We start from the raw sequence: 22,294 nt of genomic DNA on the forward strand, positions 1-22,294 counted from the left end.
CTCTTCCCTTCTTGGTTTAAAGTGGGGCCACCAAGAAGAGAAACCAGGGAGGAGGTAGTGGCTTACATAGGGTGGCATGAGAGTTACACTCTTGACCAGCAAGGGCTGATGTGTGTCTGTGTGTGCACAGGCACTCAGAAAAAGCATATTTTCTCCAGCAAAAGCTGGCTTGGTTATGCTAAGATGGCTTAGTATGGTTTAGTTGATTGGAATTAGCTGCATTAGCAATAAGCATATTTTTGGTAGTGTCCCTGCATCTGTAATAGGGATGTGACTCCCTGGAAATGCTACCCGAAGCCTTGGTGTGTTAATCAGTGGCACTAAATGGGGGGAAACCAGAAGTCTGAGAGCCGGGCAAGCTCAGATGGGGTTTGCTCAGCCCCCAAAGGGATGTTTCAGTTTCTGCTGTAGCCTTACATTTCTCAGGATTTTTGGCAGGGCAGGGGTATGTGCAGAGTTCAGTGCTGTCAGGTGACTTCAAGTAAGGTCAAGGGAATACGGAGAAAACGTTTCGGTGTAGCTGCTCCCACTTTGCCAGAGGCAGCCTCCATCACCCAAAGCTCTGGCAGCAAGGCAAAGCAGTTCAGAGTGCTTTCCCGCACCCTGAGCTGCGCTGCGGGCTTGGTTCTTGCCTTGGTTCCTGGCAGGAGCGGGGCCAGCCCCCGATGTGAGCCCTGTGCCGCTCTGGGGTGGGCTGGCGGTGTGCCCTGCAGCCCTGGCTGCCGCAGAGCTCGTTGCTTTCCCCCGCCCTGAGCCGCCCTGCGGGCACATGTCCCCCTTGGTTCCTGGCAGGAGCGGGGCCAGCCCCCGATGTGAGCCCTGTGCCGCCCTGGGGTGGGCTGGCGGTGTGCCCTGCAGCCCTGGCTGCCGCAGAGCTCGCTGCTCGCCCGCCTTGCGGAGCCAGCGCCACAGCAGAGCCCGGCCAGAGCGCTGCCTGGCGCTGCTGGCGTGGGGAAGCGCATCCTGACAGCGCTGCTTGACACTCCTTAAGCATGGTCAGAAGGTGCAGCGCAGTCAGACGGGAAACAATGCGCTGATGTAGCAACACCTAATGCGCGGCGGCAGGCAGCCCGGCCCGTGGCGGGGACGCGTCCCGGCGCCCGAGAGCTGCCGAGATGCTAAGAGTTTTAAAGCCATCGTGAAAGCGACTTTTGTCTGGGGTTTTGGAAGAGGAGCATCTGACAAATCGGCCGCAACGTGTCAATTTAATGCTTTTTCGCCCCCTCCGAGCGCCTCGGTCGGGCTGTGCCTCCCCAGGCGCTGGAGGGAGATGGGGATCCGTGGTGCCAGGTTGCACCTCGGAGCTGCGAGGCTGCAGCTGGGAAGTGCCAACGCGGTGACAGCTCCCGCTGAGAGACCCTCCCTGTCGCTAGAGCAGGTGACACGCTGGCACGGCAGACGTGGAGGGGGCTGTGCCGGCAGTGGGAGCATCCTCTCCCACATATGGCTGTGGCATTCCGGGGACAGCCTTGTGGATGAGCTGCCCAGAGCGGCGGCAGGTGGTTGGAATTTCCCGGGTGACCATGTGGACCTAATCTAATTAGAAGGTTTAGGAAAACTCCTCTAGGAAAAGTGAGGAGTGCAGAAGGTTTAGAGAGGGCAGGTTTGAAATGCAGCGAGAGAAGCTGTTGCTAAGTGGATCATGTCCAAAGGAGGATGGATACGAGCTTTCCTTGCCTGGCTTGGAACTGGGAGATTGGGAAGATGGGAGATCTTTAAATGGGAGCTCACGCCACAGGCTGGGGAGGAAGGGCTGGTGAGTGCAGGGAATGGGTTGTGGCAGGTCTTGGCCTGGAGGCAGAGGAGTTTGCATAAGGCTTTAATTTCCAGGGATCCATGCAGGGCAGATGGCTGGCTTCCTGGCATGCCAGACTGCAGGATGCCTGTGTGGTAGATTAGGACCTCTTTTCTCTGAAATGCATTTATTGCAAATGTCTTGCTCCCCAAAAACGCTGTTTTGTCACTGTCTGTTTCCTCAGAGGAAGCCTGCTTCAGGTGTCAGCAGCAGGCAGAGTAGTGGAGGTATTTGAGGTTAACAGGCAGCTCTGTCAGCAGGAGCTGCTGGGTGGGATGAGCAGGAAGGCAGGGAAAGCAGGGACTGCCTCCCACACCTCGGGGATGAGCAGTGTGCCTCCAAAGGGAGCTAAGGAGGAGGTGAAGCACTCCATGCTAGTCTTTCCCACTGGTGGCAAGGCCCCTGCATGTCTGGTGACCCTGAAGTGAGCAGAGGTGCCAGGTGAGTTGTGTCTTCTTGGCAGTGTGGCTGAGAGGAGAGCTCCTCATGCTCTGCCTTTTAGCTGCACTGCATCTTCCTCCTTTGATTTCTCTGGAACACAGCTGTGCCCCTGCTCCCAGGGAGTTCAGAGAGCTGTCACAGCCCCGTCCCTGCCCTCTCTCTCTCCTCTCCAGGTGTGAGAGCACAGAGGAATACGATTACGATTACCTCAGCATCAATAAAACCTGGGTCCTCACGCCCAAGGCACAGGAGACTGATGCCACACAGATCCTCAACTCGCTGCTCAAGAACTACGACAACAAGCTGAGGCCTGACATTGGCAGTAAGTGTCCCCTGAAGCTCCCTGTGGCCACAGGTGGTGACCTGGCCTGGCCATGTCTTGTGTTTTCCATGCTTTGGTTCCTGCTGTAGCTGGCATTTTTGTTGTGGTAGAGCCACACTCATCCCGGATGTTCCCCTTGTCTTCATCCTTCTGCCACTGCTCCTGGCCCCAGCTGATGGTGCCTGTTTTCTTGTCTTTCCAGTCAAGCCCACGTTCATTGATGTGGATATCTACGTGAACAGCATCGGGCCAGTGTCTGTCATCCAGATGGTGAGTGCCCGTGTGCTTGCAGGGCACGGTGTCCCCTTCCCTCAGTGCCTACAGGGCACGGTGGGTGTCCCCTTCCCGCAGTGCCTGCAGGGCCCGGTGGGTGTCCCCTCCCTGCAGTGCCTGCAGGGCACGGTGAGTGTCCCCTCCCGCGGCAGGGCTGGCCCAGTGCTGGCGCAGGTGGTGTCCTGCTGCCTAGATGTGGTGTGAAGGTGGTGTTGGCATGAGAGGAGGTTTCCTTTCCCTTGGTGAGAGGTGCTCTGACCTGTTGGAGCTGGAGCTGGAAAGGGCTGAGCACCATCCCTGGTGAGGAGCAAGGTTCTCTAGTGGTCTCGGTGAGCTCTCAACCCTTCCACTGGGGGATGATGCTGTCTTTGGTCTCTGCTGGCAAGGGGTGGCAGACACTTCTGCCTGGTGGCTTTGCCCTCTCCTCCCTAGGAAGTGTGTGGGTACCAGGATACTTAGGACAAGGTGGGACCAGGGCAGTGTGTTTCCAGGAGGACTGAGAGAGGTACCTGGAGATGGTTTCCATGGTTCCATGGTGAAACTTGGGTGCCCAGGCCTGGCCGGTGGTGCTGAGTAAGGGGAAAGCAGGGGGGCTTCAGCTCCAACATTTCTTCTTCATAGTGTAGCACCTTAGAGAGATGCTTCCAGGACTGTGACAATTTCTCCTTATGGCTCAGGACCCAGCAGTACCCATCTGTACCAAGAGCTGTGAAAACACTTAACAGAGACACTCTTTGATCAGGAGAGCAACTGTTGACTATTTAATTTTCACAGGAAATTTCCTTTATTATTATTATTTTCCCTGAAAAATCATCTTTTTTCCCTTTTTTAGCAAGGAACAAACCTGACTGCTGTCAGGTTTTGAAAGACTTCTCCAGTCCATTGGGCAGTGAGGTCGAGGGGACAAAAGCAAGACACAGCCAGGACAATTTGGCTTTTTTTTATTTCTCCCAGTGCAAAACAGAGCAGGAACAAAGCAGAGCAGGAACAAAACCAGCCCCCTTAAACTGAAAGAAAAAACAAAAACACAAAAAAAAATGCTCCCAGGATGGGCAAGTTATTTTTACTTTCCAAAGTACAACATTTCCAAGGAACAAACCCCTCTGGGGACGGAGGGATGGTACAGTAGCTGTAGTACCAATTCCACTCTGAGGAACATTTTGAAGCAGCCCTTCTGGCCGACCACCACCGAGGATGTGCCCCTGGCAGCTCCTGCTCACGAGCCAGCAGATGGGCACTGGCTGGGCACTCGCTCGCACGACGAGGGCACCATCAGGAGGCCCAGCAGGGATGGCCTCGAGGCTCAGAATTTCCTTGCATTGCTCCAGCATGCCTGATCTTGAGGAGAAGAACCACAGCCTGAGCTGTGTGGATGTCACAATGTCACACCCCTGCCACGAGCCCCTGCAGCCCATGGGGATGTGAGGCCAGCGTGGCACAGGAGCAGCAGTGCAGGGGCTGGGTGCACTCACCCCTCCAGGTAGAGCACAAGGGTCATGACTTTACAGCTGGCTGCTCTACCTGCTTTGCACTGCCCAGGAAACCCACACAAAGCCCAGAGCACATCCCCATCCTTCTCTTTCCCTCTCATCTGTTCCCACCACCCTTTTCCGGCCCTGCTGGAAGCTCTGCCCCCACGCTGCCATGGGAGCACTGTAGAGCCATGCAGGTGCTAGCAGCAGAGAGTGGTTTCTAAAATCCAGTCTGCATCCAGAGTTCATCCTGCCTCCTAAACGGGGATGCTGCTGCTAGGCTGGTTTCCTAAGAAACACAGCTTATGCCATGGTGATGGGGATGTGAGAATGTACGTACGTCCATCCCAGGCTTTCAGGATTTTGGATCTGCTGGGCTAGCACCAGCCATAAATGGCTGCAGGTACAGGAGCTTCAGGCACATTCAGTATCTCTGGTATTTTTGGGAAAACAAGATGCCAGGCAGTGGCAACAGCCACCCCCTCAAAGGGGGAAAGCTGTTTTGTGAACTCAGCCCTTACTGGAGACCAGGAAATCATGTGGGAGAGCTCAACCCATGTGTTCAGCTCACAACAGCCACCCCCTCCAAGGGGGAAAGCTGTTTTGTGAACCCTTACTGGAGACCAGGAAATCATGTGGGAGAGCTCAACCCATGTGTTCAGCTCTTTCTCAGAGTCAGAAGAAGCTTTTTCTCTTCATGAAATGGGGCTCCACAAGTGCACAGGACCCCTGGGGTGGCTGGCACTTGGAACTGCCACCATCTGCAGGGCTGTGCTGGGGAAACTGCTGCCATGGGGCTGACCACCCCTCTGCAGCCTTCCCACCTGAGGAAGGGATTGCTCCTCGTGGGAATGGCCAGCAGCTGCTCAGGCAGGGAGGAAACTGCTCAGTGTGGACAATTTTGAGGGGTTTTACTGTATCAGTCACAACTGGCTGTGCTGTGCCTCTGAAGTGCCTTGGTGCTGCCAGTCCAGGGTCCCCACGGGGTCCCAGCAGTCACCTGAGATCTTGAGACCTCCATATGACACCCCAGGTAGACTCTCCAGGGATGTCTCCTTGTTCACTTAGGAATTGTGAAACCTTTTCCCACAAGACTGAGGTGATATTAAAGTTACTGAGGGCAGCTAGACCCAGGTGTCAAAGCTTCCTTGTTCACTTAGGTAGCTTCTTAAGCTTGAACATGTGATGCCCTTGAATTGTGAAACCTTTTCCCACAAGACTGAGGTGATATTAAAGTTACTGAGGGCAGCTAGACCCAGGTGTCAAAGCCTCAGATTTCTGCTATCTGTACCCTGTATATTTTCCCCTGTTCATGGGAGAGGCTCCATCCTGCTCCATGGTCTCCTGAAGCAAGAGGAAAGGGCAGTGACAAAGCTGCCACAGTGTCACCTCTAGACTTGGCTGCTTCACCCAGTTGTTTGGTGTTTGTTTGCTTTCCCATGCTGATGAAGTGAATTAAGTCATTCTGTGGGTCGTGCCAGCCCCTGGCAGGCTGGCATCAAACACATGATAGATGGTCTTTGCTGGGGACATGTCATTCCCCCTCTGGCCCTGTTGGTACAGCTTCTCCCAACATGAGAACCTCTGCCCTCTCCCACTGCCAGGCCCATCCCACAAACCTCATCTTGCCTTTTCTCCATACACAACCTGAGGAAATGCACATTTCCAAGGGAAGGGAGCTAGAATTTGTCTCAGAGCTAGATCTCTCTTGAGCCCATGGTGACATTTCGGTCTGCCACAGACAGGGAGGCTTGTGTAGGCTGGAAGGTCCACTGGAGGGGAAATGTCCCATTGATCTCTTTTACGTGCATTGCCATGACACTGCCTTACGTAAATATTTCTCTCACATAGGCTGTGTAGAAGACAAAAAACCAAGTTCTGCTTTTAAGAGATACAGCAGTATTGCTGTGGCTGTTATCTTGGATCGCTGTGGCCTATAAATCTGCAGATGAAAGCTACAGGATGGCCTGACATGCTGCTGGAGTAGAAGGCTCCAACTTATCTGGTTTAAACCCCGGTCTGCTGTGATCCCGTGCTCACCCTCAAAGGGTTAATGTCTCACTGCTGTCTTCATCCTGCTGGTGTTCTGTCAGGGATTGGAAGCTGGCCCTGCGTAGCCAGTGCCCAGCCTCCAAATGATAAATCATGTCAGGATACAAAACTGATTCCGGTCCTTAAAAATGAATAGGTGATTTGAAAATGCTCTGTGCTGGGTGTGAATTCTGCGTCTCCCTCATCAATCACTTGTCATAAATAACATTAACATTCAGGAGTCAGCAGAAGGTGGGCAGCTTTGGAGCGGGAAGAAATGTAAAGTGATTTCCTGATATCTTTTGTACGCCGGAATGGCAGTCTTGTTTCCAGTTTAGGTGGCTGAACAGATTTTATTCTGAAAAATATTCAGAATATTCTATTCAGATTTTATTCCCTCTTTTAGAGGGAAAGGACCCTCTGTTCTCTCCAAGCAAAATGTGGCAGTGACCAGAAACAGAGCTAGAAGATGATTCAAGGACAGGAAGTGGGACAGGGGGAAAAGTGGGACCATCAGGTCCCACAGCTCTTTACTCCAAGGACTGGGATTTCCTCCCCAACCCCGTGAATCTTTGGGTGGGATTGCAGCACTCAGCACTTCTCAGGGTGGCAGAAACCTGTGTTTACACCATCAGGAGAAGGATGCCCTGGGCCACAAGCCCCTCCAGTGCTCTGGTTACCACTGAGCACTGGCCAGCAGCCCTGGAGCCAAATGAGTTATCACCCATGGTGCTGCAGCTTCCCAAGCTGTGTCTGGAGCTGGATGCCCAATTAGATTCCCATTAACACAGTGCTGAGGTGTCCCTGGCTTATCAGAAGCTCAGCCTGATGCAAAGTCTTGCCTTCATTTGCTGAGCATGTTTGTGGGAAGAGGTGCCAGGGAGGAGACTTTGGGTTCAAATTTTTCGCTGACTGGTTGTTTGCTGGAGGGATTTGCTCCTGGTTTTGTTTTGTAATGGCTTTATTGCTATAGATTATAGCTTTAACTGGTGTCAAGGGCACCTAGAGCTCTGGATCACCTTCCTTTAGGGATGCTTAACTCAGGAAATGAAAGTAAAGCGGGTGCCAGCTACTGGGGCTGAGTGTCTTTCAGTCGTGAGGATGTCCCTGAAGTGTCCATGAGGGACAGTGTCAGTGAGGCGGGGAGAAGTGCTTCTCTTCTGAGCTTGGGGATGGAACAAGTCTTGTCCAGAGCTTCTCAGATTACTCCCAGAGCCCAGAGCTGAATGTCCTTTTCTTCCTTTCTTACACAAAACCAGGTGTGAGGCTCCAGGAGCCAGACTGAGAGCATGGTCCAGACACTGTGGTAACCTCCTGGCAAAGGTGAATGGAGACATGTCAGTCACCCAGGGACCTGCCTTGGTTACCTGCTTCAGGTGTTTGGGATCAGAGGCACTGCACTAAGGGCTGGTTTGGGTGCTGAGGACTCCTCTGTTTACTCTGTGGGAGGAGGAGATGCCCTTGTGTGCCAAATTTTGTAGCAAAACAGAATGACAGCTTTTCTGCTGGTGTTGTACACCACCTCAATCTCATTACTTAATGATAATAAAGATGGAAAGAGCAAAATTGGCCTCCATCATTCACCAGGGGCCAGGTTCTGCTGCCTTGGAAGTGCCTGTGATTTCCAGTGGGGTTTCTGAGCTCCTATCTCAATTGTTACAGCAAATTGTTTTCTTATCTCTGCCTGTAAGTGGGGGGCTGGAAGCTGAAGAAGATATCTGTCCAAATACAAGTGCTGGCTTTTCCCCCCTTGCCTCTCTAGGAAGGGGAAGCTGCACACTATTAAATTCATAATGCTCTGCTTGGCTACATTAGCTACCATGCAACACACTCACGAAATTGAGAGTGAAGAACATATTTTCCCACATCTGGAGTAGTGCAGAAAGCATTTAATAGATTTGCATGTAGGGTGCATTTGTGGAGATACTGTGAAAAAGGAGGAGGGAGGGAAGAGGCAAAAGTTTATTCGTTATCAGCTGATGAATAATTAATTTACAAACATTGTCTTGTTAAATATAAATTAAATCCTCATTTGACACACTTTATAATTTAGAAGTATAAGCCCAGCATGAATGAAGAGAACCCCCCACTGACTCTTTTCATGTAAATCCCGAGGAGGCAGGGAGGGAGGCTTGGCTTTCAAAGTTAAAGCTGACAAGGGCTATGCTTAGGAAGGGGCTGATGTGACAGAGCGAGCTTGGGGGCCTCGGGCACTTCATCTCGGCTCGTGGGGAGGTGGCTGAGCGGGCCGGGGTGGCGGTGGGTGTCTGCAGAGCCCTTCTCCAAGGATTGCTGCACTCTCGCAGCTGCGGGGGGCTGAGATCCGGATCGCAATCCCCGCCTTGCCAGACCGAGCAGCGAGGCTGCAGCCGCTTGGGAAGGGCTGAGCTCCCCCAGCAGCAGGGACAGGGACCCCCGAGAGGGGAGCAGGGCTCTGCAGGAGCTAAGCCACCCTTGCAGAGAGCCCTGGGGCAGCTGGAGGCTGGGGAAGCTGAGCCACATCCCAAAAAGCCAGCCCCGGGTAACAGCCCCGCTGTCCCGCTGCAAGGCTTGGGTTAATTCCTTCCTTTCTCTCTAAAAGGCAGGGAAACCAAGACCAGTAATAATCGTCTGGCTCTGAGGAACACTTAAGTCTTGATTATACTTAGCTTTGGCTGCTTTGGAATAAGTAGGAAGGAAATGAATTGAAAATGGCACGCTGTTTAAAATGCTCCACTGTGTTCCTCTGGAGCACAAGATAAGCCTATAGGTAAAGGAAATTTGCTACCTCCCCCCTCCTTCCCTGATAATAATAGGTTCCAGCAGTTGCACAGCACTTCTCAACTGAAAGGACTTAAAAATCCTTCACAAATCATCTGTCTGGGAGGCAACAGCCCAGATGCACCCACTTTAGGGTGGATTGCAGTGCCTAAAGCACGCTGCAGTGCTCTGCCAAGGGCTGCCCGCTCTGCCCGGCCTGCCCGGTGGGCAGCGAGAGTTGGCCATCAGCATAAACACGGTGGGGTTCTGCAGGACACACTCATGTTTGGTCCCCGATAACGATGTGGATCACAGAAATTTAAAGTGTTGGGAAGTGGAACTGCTCGCTAACAACCCCAGTGCTTTTTCTGGCTGTTATTTTCCATGCCTGAGTGATGGCTCGGAGCTGCCGGAGCCGGTGCCGCATTTATTGCGTCTTCACAAATCCTCGTGTGCTTGGAGAGTGCTCACATCTCCTGATTCCTTGATGTTCAGGAGCAGTCACTGTCCCTCATGCTGGTGTTCACAGAGCACTGAGGTCAGGTACAGAAGGCAGCAGCTCTCCTCATGAAAAGTTTGTATTTCCCTATGAAACTCCCCCCAGGCCACTGAGAAATGACACCAACCACGTGTGACTTGTGGGACAAACCATGGGCTGCAACTAAGGTCTAGTGAAATAAATAAGTTGCTCCCATCCTAAACATATCCCAAGAGCTTCCAGAATTGTCAAAGTTTGCTTCCAAAATGGAAAAGAGCTGATTTATTCACTATGAATAATTCAGCCAGCTCCTTTTATTATCCAGAACATACACTAATCCCCTCCAGATATTTTCTGTGTGACATCCACGTTGGTATTTTATTTACAGGCTGTGCAGAAAACTCAAGGAATCTGTTATCAGGGAAGACGAGTGAAAAGCTGGAGGTTTGCATCTGAAATTTGGAGCTAAATAAAACATGAAAATCTGGACAGTGGCCTCCTGGGGGCAGGGAAAGAGCTTTTCCTCGGAGACATTTCTGGAGAGCAAAGCCCTAAAGTTAATTAACATCTGTGCTCGCAGCCTGGTGCTAAATGGGGAGTGTGGCTGTACTTAAAGGTTTCTTAAACTGCAGCATCAGTGCTGGCACACAGGTGCCACAGTTGGGGCAGCCTCTGGCCCTCGGGCAGCACGGGATAAATCAACATCCATAATGAAGTAATCGGCTCTTGTAAATTCCTTCACGGATCCCATTTCCGCCCTTCTGCTGGCAGGAATGACTCAATCCCTCATTCATTTCGTGCCAGCCTTTGGAGAAAACTCGCGTTTCTTCAGCTGGGCTGAATGCAGAAGGGATTTGTTCGCCCTGAACCTTGCCAGGCAGCCTGGGAAGGATGCACCAGTGGGTGCTTCCCAAGGAGCTGCTGTGCTCGCTGTACCTGCCCTGAGAGCATTAATTCCTCTCCCTTACCCACAGAAAACCTTTCCTACAGTCTGGGGTCACAGCAGCTGCACGCAGTTCCCCTTTCCAGAGGTTTCTGCCAGCAACAGGGCTTCCTGCTTGTTAGAGGGCCACAGGGACACTTCTCCAGTGACCTTGTCCTTGCTGGGGTCTGGCCCAGGCTGGAGGGATGTCCCTGCCCTGGCCACCCTGGCTGCTGGCTCTCAGCTTGGCAGGCCATTCAAAGAGGCTCTGCTGTGATGCAGAGGCTGCATTGCTGCATGGTGGGCACGCAGCTTTGCCCTCTGCACTGGAGGGGATGCAAAGCACTGCTTCCACCCCAGTCACCCAAAGGAGCTGCCCTGCAGGCCCCCAGGCTGTGCTCATGGACAGGGCAGGAGGCCTGTGTGTGATCCAGCTACTGATCTGTGCTCTGCCCCTCATTAAATTGATTCTTCCAAGTGAAAGGGAGAGCGCTGCTGTGTCAGATTTGACAGATATATAGACTCTGAGCTGTACCAATAGTTGTCACTCACTGGTTTGAATGATTTTTAGGCAGAGTTGATTTATCTGAACTGAAGGCCTTAGATGTCTCTGCAGGAGAGGGTGGGATATTTCAGGTGTGTGAGAATCAAGCCCAAGAGCTGGTCAGAGGCCAGGGTTTGAGGCCAAGGTTTCTGGCCTGTGGCAAACAGCAGCATCATAGGAGAGATAGGCTCATTCTTCCCTCCCACTTGGGACAAATAGCCAGAATTCTTCAGCATTTCCGAGGAGAAATGGGTTCAGGGACAATCAAAACATTTACATTTAGTTTCATCAGATTGTTTTGATTTGCTCTTCATATGGTGATAAATTCTGTCCTGCATAAGTAAAGCAAGAAAATGAGTATTTGGAAATAAACATCAACGTGAAGTGCATCAACTAGATAAGGGTAAAACAAAATATTTTGTTAGCTTACTGAAGAAAAAGAAGTTTTTGAATGAAATTATAAGGTTGAGATAATTCATTTTAGGGTTTGACAATTTTAATTTATTTTGAGCAAAACACCTTTTTTTTTTTTTTTTCCAGTAGAAATCAGTTCTATTTATTTTCTGCATTCCCAGATGAAGCCATCCTACCATTTCCCTTAAAAGGCTGTTGTGAAATCTGCCTGCTATAAATGTGTCACAAAATGGAGACCATTTCTCAGAATTCAGTGGTTGTGGGTGACCACAATCAATATGCTTCAAGGACCTCTTCATGCCTCGGTGCTAACAGAAGAATATTCCGATTATTGCATCCCATCTCCATGCACAGGAAGGGTTTAATTGCCCGTGGTACAAACTGGAAGCAGGAAGCCTTCCTGGGGCTTTGCTTCTCCTCACATCTTTTCCAATTGCCTTGGTGTCTCTGTGGCTCCAGCCTGGTGAGATGTGGCCAGTGAGTGGGCAGGGGGACACTGCAGCCATTTCACACCAGTGCTGCTGCCTGCCCCACCAGCTCCCAATTCCCAGCTTTCCAAAGCCTCAGAGGGATCCTGCTGGCTGCCTGGAGCACTGTGGGTGGGGGAATAAAGGGGCATGCTGGCTGGGGACCCTGGCATAAGCCTTGTGTGTCCATCTCCACTGCAGAGGACTTCATGGTGAGGATTTGTGTGTTTGTTCCCTGACCTGCAGTTGGCCAGGAATGGCTCCAACCATCTGATCAGCTTTGTTCAACAGGGGAATTGCAGGTGGTGGTAAAGGCTCCCCCCAGGCAGATGCCCGTGGGAGGTGTGAACCAAAACACTTGGGAGTGTGGGCGGGGGAACACCTTGTCTCCATGTGGCTGGGGAACAGCGGAGGTCAGAGTGGGGATTCTCCAAATGGTGGAAGCTTTGTTTCTGACAGTTCCCCTCAATCAGCTTCTCTCTCCCTCCAAATTTGCCACCTGTGATGCCTCCCACAGCAGACTGTGGCCTTTAGTCTGTCATTCTCCTCCACAGTCACCCAGAGCCACCTCAGTAGCGTTGTAGAGGCAAGGAGAGGAAGCAGAGCAGCAGGGCACAGGAGTGGGAAAGCTTCAGGGAGATGGGTTGGTTGTTCCTACAGCCATAGGGGTGAAGTTAAGATGATAAGTGGGTGATCTTCATTGGTTCTTGAAAAGCTGAAGGCAGAGAGACCTGTAACATTCAAGATAAACCATTTCCTTCCATGACCTGGCATGTCCAGGGACTGCAGCCTTAGTCTCTCACATGACTCCATACCTTGTGAGAAGGCACAGTGGACCCTGGTTCCTCTCTCTGGATCACCAAGATGAAAATACCTCAGTATTGCTGCTCTCACAAAAAGCCAAAGCCAAGTCCAGGTGCTGGAATTTGGTAAAGAGCAGTTAAAGATCTGCTGTCCAGCTCCTGTGAACTTTGGACTAAGCCAAAGATCCCAGATTGTTCAGTTTCTTTCTGTGTATGATTCTGGGATATACAAGATCTGCCAGAGTATTTCTTACACCACTGTGTAGAAAACCAAGCCTTTACCTTTTTCACCACTTCCCAAAGATGTTCTGAAGTCATTGAGGAGAGCTGGGGAAGGTCAAGTGGTTGAGTCTCAAAGGAGTCACCTACAGGAGGCAGAGACTGTACAAAACAGTTGGGAGCTGGAAAAAAAGGCTGGGAATATCGATCCCTCGTTTCTGAGGAGAGTGGTTTGCACCCAGCAGGTGCCATGGGAAGTGAGCAGCCCTCAGGAGCAGAGCTCAGCAGGTCCTGCCTGCCCAGGGCTGGTGACCTGACTGCCAGATGGCCTCCCCACTTGGCCTGAAGTGTGGATGTGTGCCTGGAGAGGGGAACCAGCTGGCCTGGTAACCCTTCTGCAACTGCACTCCTGCTGCTTTGCCCTCCCAGTACCCAACAAGGGAGGCAGAGAGAAATTGTTCTTTTTTTGTCACCTGATTAGTTTCTCCCAGCTGCTTTCCACAGCCTGGTGCTCCCTTGAAATCTCATTAGGGCTGGGCTGTGATTGTGTGGAGCCTTGAAAAGAACTGCAAAAGGAAAAACAAAATGAGGCAGAGAGAAGGAATATCAAGGAGCTGGCAGGGCAGGAAGAGAGAGGTGGTAAGCACAGCAAGGGGGCATGAGAGACAACATGAAACAGATTTCCTTGAAAGAGTTGGTGAAGCAGAGTACACTGTTCCCATCTCCTTCACCTGCGGCCGGGAGAGAACAGGGTCAGGAGCGAGGATCTCTGCAGAGAGCACAAACTGCTCCCCTTTTGTGAAACAAGAACTTTCTCAGATGTTTTGAATGTCCTTTTTTTACTTTGAGGGTGAGAATTAGAGATTTATACAGGTGGTTTTTCTCCTGGTCAGTGCAGGCATTTCCATAGCATGGGTGGCATGGGACCTGGGTGCACTGTGCTTTCTCAGCCCACTTCTGGGCTCTGCTGGATCCTCCACCCTCTCAACGTGCTGCCAGCAGAGGAGGTTTGGCAGGGCTCTGTGCTTGCTGGTAGTGAGTGGTTCTCACAGAGCAGGGCTGCAGCAGCTGCTCCCCCAGTCCTGGCCAGTGTTGCACTGCCCATCCCAGTGTTTCATTTTAGTCACAGTGGGTGGCATGGGAATGGGAAATGCAATTAAAGAAATTCCAGCTTCTCATCTGAATCTTGTCAAGCTGTTCTGGGGGAGCAGTCCCGGGGAGTTAATTGTATGCAGTGAGAGGGTTTGTCTTCCAGCCCTTCCCAAGGAAATTTCCTTTTGTCTCCTCAAACACCTCATGAGCCAGAAGGACAGACGAACAAGAGCACCTGCCCAAAGTGTAAAATATTCTCCTCTAATTATCCTATGTGCTTCCATCCTCACCTCTCTCTTTCCCCACCTGCTTTCTTCTTCTTCTTCTTCAACATTGTAGGGGGCAGTTAAGCATTTAGCAGTGAGGTGTGACATGAAGAGAAGACTTTGGACAACCCTAGCTTTGCTCTGCCCAGGTATTTTCCAGAGATTGTGGAAACTGGGCTGCATCTTTATTTGCATCAGAAGGTGCTTCCACATGAATTTGCACCCAGGGCAGGTCCTCTCCTGAGAGTGGAGGAAAAAAATCAAGCTAAAAGGAGGTGGCTCCTTCCCTGAGGTGCTTTGCATAATATTTAGTGAAATATTTCAGTACCTTCCCCTGTGATCAATTCTGCCCCATCTGCATAGAGCATCCCATGTCCACATCTCTGCCTTTTCAGTAATAACCTCATCAGGGACAGTGCAGACAGACTTGTGCTTCTGCAGAGCAGAGTCTGGCTGATGTCATGTCTCGCCTCAAGGACTTTCCTCAGTCCTCTGGGTAATGGCTGTGAACAGATGCTAAAACACACACATGTAGGTCTTGTGCCCCTCGGGCTCACAGGGAGAGGCTCCCTGTGGAAAGGGGAGTGGGCATCCTGGGGCTGCATGGGAGGAGATAACATCTCTGCAGGGCAGGAAGGGATGGCAGAGGGAACCTCTCTGCAGAAAGGATTTGGGGTGGTTGGCTGTCAGGAGTGTAAAACCTGCCTTTTGGATGTCCCCACCTGCACATCATGGCAGCAGGAAGGAGCAGAGGTGCAGGGACCAGGCAGATGGGGCTCTCAGAAGGCAGCACAGTTTTGAAAGCCCTGTCCAGTTCCCATCTGCCAGCTGCAGGGGTGAGCAAGCCGTGACTGGGGGAGCTTGCAATCGACAGAGCAGCATTTATAGCATGACTTGTTTGACAGCTCCTGGCACGAGCACAGGACATGGAGATGGTTTTTAATAGCATGTTTGTATTATAAAAAGAACTCTGTTTCAACTGAGATTCCCTGGACAGAGGCGAAAGACATTGAGGCAAGGACAGCACTGCTGGTGTTGCTGCAGAAGTGAAACAGATGGGAACTTCAGTGTGTCACCTTGAGAACACAGATCATCACAGCTCTGCTCCTGCTGTCCTTGAGAGCTCCCCTAGTCACTCCAGCTTCATGTCCAGAAATCTCTCTGGGGTCTGATTTTGAGGGAAGAGGACTTTGGAGGTGGAATTAAACTTATATTTGCATTCTTTTGGTGTTGTGTTGGAGAGACAGATCTCACCCAGAGCAGGGCCATGGAGGTGGCCACAAGTGAGGTGTCCCACACTACTAATGGGAGAACTGGGAGAAGCCTGGCACTGCCCAGCCAGTCCCTGAAGTGGTCAGTGTTGGGCACAGCACGTGCTGTTGGTACCTGTCCCCTCTGCTGGCTGCCCTCAGAGTGCTCATACATGTCCTGCTCAGGAGAACAATCCTGCCCAGCAGCTGTGGGGACAAGAAGGGGTGCATTCAGATGTCAAGATTATTCTAAAATACAGTTATCTTATTTGGGTTGTCTAATTAGTCTTGAAGGCATCTCCAGACTTTTTACTAATGTTGAAAGTGTTGAATATTGTTGAATGTTGTTGAATATTGTTGAATCCCATCTCCCTGGAATGTGGAGACACATGTGTGGTGCAACCCAGGATTTGTCTGAGATGTTTGCAGGCTGGGAGGGTGTGTGGGGTGTCCTGGAGATGAAAATGCTCACCTGGGCAGGCCTGGACATGGTGAGCACAGAGTGTCCTACCAGCCCTTGTAAAAAAACCACCCCATTCCTGGGTCTCCTCCAAGAAAGAACTTCTGAGAATTCCCTGAAGTGCCGCATCCCTAAGAGTTTGCCTGTGACATTTGCTTTGCTTGGCTGCATGATTGACAGCGTGGCCACATCACATTCACGTCAGAGCACCTGAAGTGCTGTCCCTGCTTCCCAGGAAAGCAGCCTGCTTTGCTGGGCTGCAGCGAGGGATTTGCTTGGAGGGGAAGAGGGAAGGGAGCTCTATGAGTAAAAACAAATATCAAAACAATGAAAGCTAGAAAGTGACTGTCTAGGAGATTAATCTCTCAGCCCCGCTGTTATTTAGGATTTTTCACAGAGTATTCTGAGTTGGAAGAGACTAAACTAGCTCTCCAGCAGAGGAAAATTGAGGAAGGTGTTTCCAGGTCTCTGAGCCCTCTGTTCAGAGGTTTTCTTGTTGCTGTTGAATACAAGTGAAGTTGCAAAAACCACCTTTAAATACTTCATTTTATCCTAATTCAGGAGGCCATCTATGACATGTTTGTCTCATGGCTTTGCTCCTCTCTTTGGCATTTGGCAGAAAGCTGAGCTCTTAACCCAGAAAAAGCAGCTCATAAATGGAACAGAGGAGCCACAGGGTCCCAGCCCCTCTGGATCCCACTGATTGCACTCTTGAGAGGGGTCAGCTGAACTGAACACACAAACTTGATAAAAGCCATTTGGAAAGGATGCTTTGGCAGAGCCCAGCTGTGTTTATTTGGTGTGTAAGGTAACCTGCAAACACACACTGTTCAAATCTTGTCATGCAAACCCTGTCAGTTTAAGCTGTTGTTCTGAAACTCAGTAGCCCTAAATTACATTTGCTCTGAACCCAGGGTGGAACTTGGTCCAGAGCAGAGCTCCTAGAGCCAAATCTGACTGGGAGTATGGGCTGACTCCCCATCTGTGAGGGCAGAGCAGCAGAGATGACCCAAGGATAGCACACGAGGCCAGCTCCCTGTGCTGGGGACAGGCTGACTCCTGAACAAGTCTCTTTTCTTTTGGAGTTGAAATGCTTGGGGTTCTCTTAGAAATTACTTCTCACACAGCAAGGTCATAGCTTTTGAAAACTGAAAGGCTTTGAGAACGCAATAAAATCTTTTTGTTGTTATTTTTTTCTTCCAATATGAAATACCCCCATCAGCTCGCCATCCTTTTATTTCTCACAAATGTTCTTTTACCGAACACCATTCTTTCCATTCAGTGTTTTCAGGTCAAGCCATTCTCTGGAACTGTGTTTCCACCAGCATCTGTGCTGCCCACATGAGGAAAACCGGGGCTGATCAGGGGTGTGCAGCACTGCCAGGTGATGGCAGTGCCCAAGGGCTAGCAGGGGCACGCTGAAAGGCTGGGCTGGAGCACACTCAGCCAGCACAGGACACGCTGCAGGGCATCCCTCAGCACAGCATAAACTCATGTGACAGTATTTAGGGTAGGCAGCCCTCTGGGTTTGCCTCATGGGGACTTTGATTTATTATTTCATGACTGAAATTTGATGTAATATTGCATGCATGCCAACATGTGTGTGCTACCCCACGTGTGATCCAAATGGTGTGGCCAAACTGTTAAAGCAATTCCTCCTTACTTTGTTAGCTCCTTCTGTTAAAACCACTAAAAATGCCTGTGCCTTCACAGAGAAGTTAACAACCTCCATGTGCTGCACAGCAGATGGTACAGTAATGGTGGAGGCGTATTTTACAATAACCCTTTTCCACATGGGGAAATCGAGGCATTGAGAAGCCTCTTGCTGATGGCTGAGTGTCAGGGGCAGAGAAAAACTACAGGCGTGCAGGAGATCAAGAAACAGTGCCCTGAGCTTTAGGGGCTGAGCTCATCCTGCCAAACTCCAGCTACTCAGCTTTGATCAGTGGACTCTCCCAAGGTCAGGAAGAGTAAGAGGTATTTCCAGGAGACAACCCAGACTGTTTCATATTGAGATCCCCCTCCAGTAGTGCCTACCCCCCTCTAAAAGTGGTAGGAAACCCATGGCCAAGCACCTCCTCTTTTAATCACCTTGCCAGGTGCCTACAGCTACGTGGGATCTCAGTAATGCCCAGAGAGCATCTGAGCACCATCCCACAGCTGATCAGTGCAGAACCCCAGCCATGCAAGGTTCCTCAGCGTCACTGGGGGTTCCTGATGGGAATGGGTGCTGAATTCTTCAGGAGCTGCTGTGGTTTAGCCCCAGTGGGCAGCTCAGCCACACAGCTGCTCACTCACTCTGCAGCATGGGGGAGGAACTTGGAAGGGTAAAAGTCCTCCCAAAGGCCAGAGCACTTTTGTATAAATCTTGCCTCAGATAATTCTGAAAGAAAATACATTTGTAAATGCCAAAATTTCCCAATGGACTCCCTACAGAGAGGCAAGGGAGCCAGCTCAGCTACTAAGTTCTGCCTCGTGAGTAGCTGTGCTAATAATAGCCACTGAAAAGAGATCAAACCACAGGACAGTGACATTAACAGCTCAGATCTTTTACAAGAGCTGAATGACTTGTGCACCACACCTTTTGCAAAGGCTGGCTATGAATGGCACAAGAGGAGCTCTTTGATGCTGATCCCTCCTGAAAATCTGGGCTTGACAACAAATGCTAAGCCCCTGGGATAGCTGACCCTCCACTCTTCCAAAGTGTTAGCGTTGATTGTCCTAGACTTGAGTGCTGAACTTTAAGGCAGGACACAACTGAGCAGCCAGCCCAGAAGTGAGATGTCACCAGTGCCTCCAGTTGGGAGTGAAACACTGATAGTGACATCTAAAAGGAATTTATCACTGCAGTTTTGGTTCAGTTGTAGGCTTTCTCCTACACCAGAGATATTACTTAGGAGGAGCTATGTAAACTCACATGAACTCAAACAGGGTGTGCAGTGATGGGGGAGAATATGTCAAATATTGTGCTATTTTGGCCCCAGTGCTGTGACAGTGCTACTTTTATTTCACATTTTTACGTCTCCATCACCACATACCCTGTATCCGAGCAGTACGCGGTGTGATCCAGCACATTCAGGTGCTGGGATGGGCTCTCCCAGCCCCCTGGGTCTGGGCAGTGGCCATGCCCGTGCACTTGGCCATGAGGGCTGCTGCTGTCCTTAACTCTATGTCTGCTCATGTCTGCTTTGAATGAACTGTGGAAACAAAGTCACCCCTCTGGACGTGCTTCACCTGTCCCCATTCTCCCCACTTGGACATCCCTTAGGACCCTGCCACCTTTGCTGATCCCCAGGGTGAGCATCACCAGGTCTAACCAGGGTGGAATATCAGCCTGGAGAGTGACTCGGCTGCCTGATGGCAAAAGCTCTTTCCTCACCATCTCATTCCTGTGCAAGGGACGTGCTGGGGACCCATCACTCGTGTCTGTTGGCTGCCAGGGCAGGAGGATGGAGTGGGGCCCTGCCCTGCCTGCCCCCCGCAGGACACGCTGTCCGAGGGAGTGCTGCAGCTATTTTAGCAGCAGGGCTGGAGGAGCCGGCTCTCAACCAGCAGCGAGGGCAGCGCGGGGAGGATGTGCTGCAGTCATAAAAATTCCACCGAGATAAATCAATAGCGGGAGGAGGAGAGTGAGAGGGAGGGATGGCAAAGTCAGACTTTCTTCAGCTCTGCACACAAAAGAGAGGGAGGCAATGGGGGTTGTGCAGGTTCAACAGGAGAGAAAGGGACCAAAAGTCACGTCAGGAGCTACCAGGAGCAGGTGACTGACTGCAGCATGCGCTGGTGGAACTGGATCTGGGGTCTGGTTCAGACAGCTGCTGAGTGCCAGACTTGTTCCTGCATGGCATTAATTAGCACCTTCTCAGGCAGGCTGAAAAAGAGTTTAAGGAGCAAACTTGAGTTGCAGCAGTGAGCAGCAGAGTGGTGGGCTAATGGTGTGGGCTACTGCCAGTCCAATCCAGGCAGGAGCTGCCTCTCAGAGCTGCCAGTTATCCATGAGCTAGGACACACTCTCTTACCAAAACTGGAGGTCCTTATTATAGTGGAAAATCTCTTTTCTGTCAGTGAAAGTCTCAGGATTTTTTAACCCAGAGCTGGGACCATGCAGACCCAGCTTTCTTTTCTAATCTCCAGCAAGGGGTATCCACCCAAGGACCCAGAGTGCTCTGAGTTTTCATATGAACCCTTTGCAGTGTAAGTGCTGTAGCAAGAGGTGGATTGTCACTAGATTTATGCACAGCACTACTATTGCCCTCTGTACAAATTAGGTGTGTGGAACAGGTCTGGGTTGTGCCCCAATAAATAACAGAAAGAGCTGCCTGCTTGCCTTCTCTGTTCAGCTGGGGAGCAGCTTTCCCTTCCTGTGATTGAAAGGTGGAGCTGAACTTAAGGCTGGATTCAGCCAACATCCACACTGCCCCTTCATGCCTGTGCTTAAAAGGAGTATTGAGTTGTCTGTCAAGAGGAAGCCCAAGGTCTTGTTTGTATGGGTCCTGGTTTTCCAGGCAAGGGCCAGGCTCAGCCCAGCAGCAAACACAGAGTCTTTGGCTCTTCCTGATTGTGCCACGGATGTCCTGGCCGTGAGCTACTGGTGAGCCTGGAAAGGTGTCAGAGGCCATCAACACCTGCTCCCAGACTGAGAAAATAAATGTTCTGGCTGTGCCTGCCTGCAAACCAGAGAAGCAGGCTCTGCATAGCCTGAATCCCTCTCAGAACATCCCATTCTTTGTCCTTCCCAGGAATACACCATTGACATCTTCTTTGCCCAGACGTGGTACGACCGGCGCCTGCGGTTCAACAGCACCCTGAAGGCGCTGACGCTGAACACCAACATGGTGAGCCGCATCTGGATCCCCGACACCTTCTTCAGGAACTCCAAACGGGCTGATTCCCACTGGATAACCACTCCCAACCAGCTCCTCCGCATCTGGAATGATGGAAAAGTGCTCTACACTCTCAGGTTCATCCAGCAGCCTCTGCTGGGGGGGCGGGAACAAAGAGATGGTCAAGTGGTTCCCTAAACTAAAATCCTTTAAATGTTGTCTTGGTCAGTCCAGCTGTTTTATGCCGTTAATAAACATTTGACTGTTTGTTCCCATAACTTCTCACTTTCATAAATGGATCTGAAAAGTTGACTAAACAGAAGGGCTTTTTGAAGGTGAAACTTACATGTTTTTCCTCACCTTGAAAATATCCAAACATATATTTTTGGTTTGGAATGTTCCTGCAAACAGACTGATCTTCAGCAAATTAGTTCTCAAGGAAGTGAGAATGCCTCTGTCACACTTAGTTGTTGGAATCAAACCATCTTCACCAGCTCAAAATCTCTTTCTTTCTCTCTCCCCCTGTCTCAGGCTGACAATCGAGGCAGAATGTCTGCTCCAGCTGCAGAATTTCCCAATGGACACTCACTCCTGCCCTTTGGTTTTTTCCAGTTGTGAGTATACATATTTCAAATATAGCTTTTGAAGTGAGCAGAGAAACCTCAGTGGAGTAATACTTTTCTGGGGAAACCACCCTCCCTTTTAGCTACATTTTTTCACCTAATTTCTATGGCCTTCTTCCTGACCCATTACCTTTCATGGTCTGAAGCATCCTCCCACTCCTGGGCTGGCAGAGGTCATCAGGGACAGATTCACAACATCTCTGAGTTTCTCCTTAATTTGGGTGGATGGTTGGAGGAGATTATTTCACTGACCTTCTGGTCACTCCAGACAGAACATAGATATATTTTGGTGGACAAATGGCACCCATCCTGCCTTGCATTTTCCCCTTTCTACCACTCTCTGAGTGAGGTCTGGAAACGTTCTGCTCCAAAGGAGGGTTACTCAGACCTCTCAGTCACTCCTCATCCAGACTCTTCAGCAGGGAGGGCTTCTAATGTTATCACATCTCCTCTGGTAATTTTGCAGCAAGCCTTTCTGCACCAAGAGATCCCTGTCCTCGTGCGTGGGTGGGAAATCTGATTTAATCATCTGAGCTCGGGTTCTCCTGCTTCCCCTGCCACTGAAGAGATGCAGCTCAGAGCTCTGAGGTGCTTCAGAAGGAGGCAGCATGCTGAGGAGATCTCATCCCTTCATCTCCCACCACCCCTCATCTTTGCTAATTAGTGATGCATGCTGTACATGCTTGATAATTAGAAACACACTGTTAGTTAGCTGCCAAGCTCTTACTCCATCCTCCTCCAAGGGACTTTCTCCCAGCTCCCAGCTTCAACAGCAGGCTTGTTTCTTTATCAAGAAAGCCAGAGGCAGGAGAAGCTGTGCTGCAGCCTGCAGGACCAGGTTTTCTTCTCCATGGAGAGTG

At 50.8% G+C, this 22,294-nt stretch overlaps 1 protein-coding gene across 1 annotated transcript in view; it reads left to right on the top strand.

The window, feature by feature from the left end:
• LOC121346485 (gamma-aminobutyric acid receptor subunit gamma-4) overlaps positions 1-22,294 on the top strand; it is a 33,266-nt gene that overhangs the window by 3,060 nt on the left and 7,912 nt on the right. The window contains exons 2-5 of the mRNA XM_041424346.1: positions 2,410-2,558; positions 2,761-2,828; positions 20,728-20,948; positions 21,343-21,425. Of these exons, the coding sequence (XP_041280280.1) occupies positions 2,410-2,558; positions 2,761-2,828; positions 20,728-20,948; positions 21,343-21,425 (521 nt within the window). The remainder of the gene's footprint in view (positions 1-2,409; positions 2,559-2,760; positions 2,829-20,727; positions 20,949-21,342; positions 21,426-22,294) is intronic.

The sequence above is a fragment of the Onychostruthus taczanowskii genome, unplaced genomic scaffold (assembly GCF_017590055.1).
Source record: "Onychostruthus taczanowskii isolate IOZ18803 unplaced genomic scaffold, ASM1759005v1 scaffold81, whole genome shotgun sequence".
NCBI classification, from domain to species: domain Eukaryota; kingdom Metazoa; phylum Chordata; class Aves; order Passeriformes; family Passeridae; genus Onychostruthus; species Onychostruthus taczanowskii.